This window comes from Kryptolebias marmoratus, unplaced genomic scaffold (assembly GCF_001649575.2).
Source record: "Kryptolebias marmoratus isolate JLee-2015 unplaced genomic scaffold, ASM164957v2 Scaffold253, whole genome shotgun sequence".
In the NCBI taxonomy this organism is placed as follows: Eukaryota; Metazoa; Chordata; class Actinopteri; order Cyprinodontiformes; family Rivulidae; genus Kryptolebias; species Kryptolebias marmoratus.
In genome coordinates, this window is record NW_023665987.1 from 1 (window position 1) to 6092 (window position 6092).

The 6092-nt window shown below is 51.2% G+C and overlaps 1 protein-coding gene across 1 annotated transcript; it reads left to right on the forward strand.

Moving 5' to 3' along the window:
- Positions 1-606: 606 nt before the first annotated feature.
- Positions 607-6069, forward strand: LOC108229717 (low-density lipoprotein receptor-related protein 6; the record flags this gene model as incomplete). The annotated part of the gene is given in 6 exon segments (XM_017405393.2): positions 607-1003; positions 2315-2512; positions 2589-2785; positions 3191-3325; positions 5419-5815; positions 5894-6069. Coding segments are annotated over 6 exon segments (1500 nt in total), but the record flags the coding sequence as incomplete, so codon positions are not given.
- Positions 6070-6092: the final 23 nt, after the last annotated feature.

Here is a 6092-nt window from a genome sequence, read left to right on the forward strand (position 1 = left end):
GATCAGGCTGGTAAATGAAGACGTCTCGTGCACATTGTGACCTAGTATTCAGGCTTGGGGCAGTTTGGACCTTCAGGTTTAGCCTGGGGTTGTAGCTTGAACTTGTTTTTGACACCGCAGAGGTCACAGGGTCACAGCAGGGATGATTGACAGCACTCACCTTGCATCACATGTTGAACTTGTAGCTGTTCTGCCCACCTCCTATCATCCAATCTGTTCTTCAGTGCAGGAATCTGCTGTTTTATTGATTCTGGGGTTACATTTATGTGGAATAACCACAGTCTAACTACTAAGAGGAAAATGCAGTGCTATGCAAAGTTTTTGATTTTTAAAAATAAAATCTATGTATTAAATCATCCTTGTTTGCAAAGTTCCATATCTATACATACAGACGTGGCCATTTTTAATAACAATTCTATTGTTGTTTTAGTAAATTTCTCAAAGTCTAAGCATGTCTCGTTGAGGGTTTTCTGTCCAAGATGTTCATTTTTCAGCCTCTGTTGGATAAATTGGTGAAAAAACAAGAAAATCAATAAATTTCAGCTTTATTTCATCTCAGGGTTTTTGGTTCTGGATTTTGATGTTTGTCTCTGTTCGGACCTCCAGGCGAGCCGCTCCTCCTCTACGCGAACCGGCGGGACCTTCGGATCGTGGACGTGGAACACGGGAGTGCCAACGCCACGGTGGTGGTGGAGGGCCTGGAGGACGCCGCCGCGGTGGACTACGTCTACGCCCAGGGCCTCATCTACTGGAGCGACGTGAGCGAGGAGGCCATCAAACGGACCTTCTTTAACCAGTCTGGTGCCAACGTGGTCCAGACCGTGGTACCGGGTCTAACCTCCCCTGATGGACTGGCCTGTGATTGGTTAGGGAGGAAACTTTACTGGACAGACTCTGAGACCAATCGGATCGAGGTGGCAGAGCTGGACGGGTCTCTAAGGAAGGTTCTGTTCTGGCAGGAGCTAGACCAGCCGAGAGCCATAGCCCTGGATCCAGAACGAGGGTGAGTATGAGTGCTGGTTTCCACCCGGTCCAGAACCTGTTTGGTCTCTGGTCGACCGGGTCTCAAAGACCTTCTGCTAGAACATCCAGAGACATCTGTCTTACCCAGGTGGACCCGGTAACATCAGTAGAACAGATCTAACCTTTGACCCAACAGTAACAATTTCAGTCTCACCTTTCATCTCTGTTACAGGCGTTCTCTGACCTTTGACCCCACAGGTACAGTCTTACCTTTGACCCCACAGGTACAGTCTGACCTTTAACCCCAGTTAGTCTGACTTTTGACCCCACAGTTACAGTCTGACCTTTGACCCCACAGTTAGTCTGACCTTTGACCCCACAGGTACTAAATTTCTTAGGCTTGACTTCTCTAATCGTCTCTTTTATCCAAACTTTAGAACCCAGAAATGCTTTCAGAGACAGAAACGTCCTCCAGCTGGACGGAGGACAGAACATCTGGGACAGAATGTTTTGTCCTGCAGCTCAGAGCTGAACTTCTGAAACAATTGTTTTGTTTTTTTGATGCAAACGAAGGAACCACTCTGACAGCTCGGAGAAGTTTATCGCACGTTAAAAATTCCAACCCTGCGAGTCAGACGAGGACACCGAGATCCCTGAGAAATATTTGAGACATTTTGGAGACTCTTTGGGAAAGCTGTTGGCCGACAACACGTGTATGTGCTGACGACTGAAGTCGGGGGATGGGAGGAACCTAACCTGGATCAGGTTTCCAAACAGACCTTAGGTTTCTGGAACCGATCTAGAACAGTTTCAAACCAGAACATAAACCCAGGATCTCACTGTGGCTGCTGGAGACAAATTGTTAAAAAAACATTCTCGAGAATGTTTCTAAAATGTCCCAAAAGATTTGTCAGTGTTCTGGGTATCCTTGCATGTGGAACCCTTCTCAGTTCTGCACTGTTTAGTTCTGTAGAACTGTATTTTAAATGTTTTTGTCCCCATGTTCAAACTCTGCACATTTGTCCAAACGTGGTTCTGGTTGATTCCAGGTGTCCAGCTGTCTTAGTCTAGTCTCTGTCCTGTCTCTGTCACGTCTCACTCGGGTCTCTGTCCGGTCTCACTCGGGTCTCTGTCCGGTCTCACGCCGGTCTCTGTCCGGTCTCACTCCGGTCTCTGTCCGGTCTCACTCGGGTCTCTGTCCGGTCTCACGCCGGTCTCTGTCCGGTCTCAGTCCAGTCTCTGTCCGGATTGTCTCTGGTCCCAAGTGGGATCGGTCTTTGGTCGGAGGTTGGGTTTGTTTGATGGAGGGGGGTTCTGCTGGTCTGAGTCTCTGCTGTCCATCCGTCCTCAGGTTCATGTACTGGACGGACTGGGGCGAGGTCCCAAAGATCGAGCGGGCCGGGATGGACGGAACCAACCGGTCCATCATCATCGATAAGGACATCAACTGGCCCAACGGGCTGACCCTGGACTACACCAAGCACCAGCTGTACTGGGCCGACGCCAAGCACAACTTCATCCACCGGGCCAACCTGGACGGGTCCTCCAGGTACCGCTTCGCCACGGTCCGGGGACGGGTTCTGCCCGGTCCGGACCCGCTCTGACCTGTGTGTGGTGTGTTGCAGGGAGGTGGTGGTGAAAGGGGAGCTGCCTCACCCCTTCGCCCTGACCCTGTTCCAGGACACGCTGTTCTGGACCGACTGGACCACCCACTCCATCCACTCCTGCAGGAAGCAGACGGGTCAGAACCAACGGGTCGTCCACTCCAACATCTTTTCACCCATGGACATCCACGTGTTCAGCCCCAAGAGACAGCCCATCTGTGAGTCCAACAGAACCAGTCCAACAGAACCACACAGAACCAGTCCAACAGAACCATTGACCCGCTCAGGCATCCAGACCGGTTCCTTCTGTTTTACAAACAGAACACATTAAGAGAGTTGTTTGTTTTGGTTCTGGAGACCCGATGCAGCACCCTGTCCTTCAGAACCACAGACTGAACTTCCAGAACCAGAACTACAAGCAACATAGATTAATTTGTTGTTCAGGAACCGGTTCTATGTTGGACCTTTCTCATCAGAATCTGGTTGTGGTTCTGAACAGTTCTTTAATAAAACATGGATTAGCATGTGGAATGGTTCTGTTTAGATTCAGTTCTAGGACGGTCCATTGTGGTGTTTGTGTCAGCCGGCCCGGTTCTGACCCGGATGGAACTGTGTGTTTTCAGCAGCCAGCACCTCGTGTTCCCTGAACAACGGAGGATGTTCTCACCTCTGCCTGCTGTCTCCAACCGGACCGTTCCATCGGTGCGCCTGTCCCACCGGAGTCCAGATGCTGGAGGACGGAAAGACCTGCAGAGACGGTGAGGGCACCATCTTCATCCTCATTTCTCTTTTTTATCCTTCGTCTTCATCATCATCTTCTTTGTCCCAATCACCATTCATTTTCTCACATCGTCATTAGAATTTTTATTGTTTTCATCTTCATCCTCAATTTGATCATCCTCGTCTTCTTCATCAGTGCTGTCAGTCGGCTGCGTTCAGGAGCTGAAGCTCATTTCAGCTGCGGTTGATTTTCTTACTGTTCTGATTGGGTCCTGGCTCTGATTGGGTCCTGGCTCTGATTGGGTCCTGGCTCTGATTGGGTCCTGGCTCTGATTGGGTCCTGGCTCTGATTGGGTCCTGACTCTGATTGGGTCCCGACTCTGATTGGGTCCCGACTCTGATTGGCCCTGGCTCTGATTGGGTCCTGGCTCTGATTGGCCCCCGGCTCTGATTGGGTCCCGGCTCTGATTGGGTCCCGGCTCTGATTGGGTCCCGGCTTTGATTGGGTCCCGGCTTTGATTGGCCCTGGCTCTGATTGGCCCCCGGCTTTGATTGGCCCTGGCTCTGATTGGCCCCCGGCTCTGATTGGCCCCCGGCTCTGATTGGCCCCGGCTCTGATTGGCCCCAGCTCTGATTGGCCCCGGCTCTGATTGGGTCCCAACTCTGATTGGGTCCCAACTCTGATTGGGTCCCGGCTCTGATTGGGTCCTGGCTCTGATTGGCCCCCGGCTCTGATTGGCCCCCGGCTCTGATTGGCCCTGGCTCTGATTGGATCCTGACTCTGATTGGCCCTCGGCTCTGATTGGCCCTGGCTCTGATTGGGTCCTGACTCTGATTGGCCCTCGGCTCTGATTGGCCCCTGGCTCTGATTGGGTCCTGACTCTGATTGGCCCTCGGCTCTGATTGGCCCTCGGCTCTGATTGGCCCCCGGCTCCGTGTGTTTAATCCGATGAATCGGAGTAACAGCTTTAGATGTCGGGTGTTTATTTCTCACACACAGAAACAAGAGAAGCTGCTGCTGTTGAAACCCAAACATGCTGATTGAATCGATCATTCTGAGAGCTGCTGCCAAACTCCATTCACTCTTCCTCCTCCTCCTCCTCCTCTTCGTCGTCTCTGAGCAGCTGAAGGTGCTGTTGGGCTGGCCTGGAGTTGCCACGGCAACCCCTCGTCTGTTTGAAGCCCCTTTCCTCCTCTCCCTGCCTCTGTTATTTACATTTTTTGGTTGGGTAACCCTGAGCTTTTGTAAGAGACGGGATCACATGGTCCCCCCGCAGACAAAGCCCCCATTCACAGCCGGGGGTTGGACTGCCGCAGCCGTGGGTCCGGGCCTCAGACCAGAATCTGGGCTGTTGTTCTGGGAGTCTGGCATCGCAGGAGGGACTTCTCAACAACCTTTCCTGGAGTAAAAGATATTCTAAAGTCACGGATTACAGCATGGAAACAAAGCAGATCGTTTAATAGAAGCTCCAGGCGTTAATATTCTCCATAACGATGCATGAAGAACAAAATATTCTTTAGTTAGATTTAGCCCTGATAGAAGCGTGAGCCTACACAGGATGTCCAACGTTTTAAAGATGATCGGGGCTTTTATAGAACAACGATGGCTAGAAATAATAAAACAGGAAATATCAAAATGCTTGTTAATAGCATTAAAATGCTCGCTAAAAGCTAAGAGGCATACAGTAGTTAAAACCCTAAATAAAGCTAAAAGTAGCAAAGAGCTTTAAAAAGTGAATCAACAAACATTACTGAACTGAAATGTCAGGAAAAAATCAACACAAATGAATGTTTTAAAATTGAAAACATTCTTCTTGATTTTTATTCAGAAACAAAAACAGAAAGGTTGTTAGGACTGGTTCTGTCTTCTTCCACCCAGTGTGTCTCTCACTGATGACTCGTGGTTGTTCTCAAATCCCCTCAGAGGTCAGAGGTCACCCGTCAGCTCCCATAGATTTCCCGTGATTGGAAGTTATGGGAGTTTTTAACGTGTCGTACCTCATCAGCCTTTTCACACAGCGACCGTTGGTTTAAGGCTTACTTTTTCCTCTGCATTCCTCTCTCTCTGTCCTAATGAAAAGAATCTCATGAAGCTGCATTTGGCCCTGACCTTCATCCTCCTCCTCCTCAGGTGCGACACAGATGCTGCTGCTGGCGCGGCGAACGGACCTGCGGCGGATCTCTCTGGACATGCCGGACTTCACCGACATCATCCTGCAGGTGGAGGACATCCGGCACGCCATCGCCATCGACTACGACCCGGTGGAGGGCTACGTGTACTGGACAGACGACGACGTGAAGGCCATCCGTCGCTCCCTGCTGGACGGCAGCGACGCCCAGTTTGTGGTCACGTCTCAGGTGAGCCACCCTGACGGCATCGCAGTCGACTGGATTGCCCGGAACCTCTACTGGACCGATACCGGGACGGACCGTATCGAGGTGACCCGACTCAACGGCACCATGAGGAAGATCCTGATCTCTGAGGACCTGGATGAACCCAGAGCCATCGTTCTGGACCCCGTGGCCGGGTAAGTCTAATTCCTGGAGCAGATCCCTGACAAATCCCCGCAGGGAGGTGTTGAGGAAGGTTCTGTTCTGGCTCACAGATACATGTACTGGACCGACTGGGGTGAGGTTCCGAAGATCGAGCGGGCCAACATGGACGGAACAGAGCGGATGGTGATGGTGAACACATCTCTGGGCTGGCCCAACGGGCTCGCGCTCGACTACAAGGAGCGGAAAATCTACTGGGGAGACGCCAAGACGGACCGGATTGAGGTGAGTTTGGGTCAGGACATCTGATCC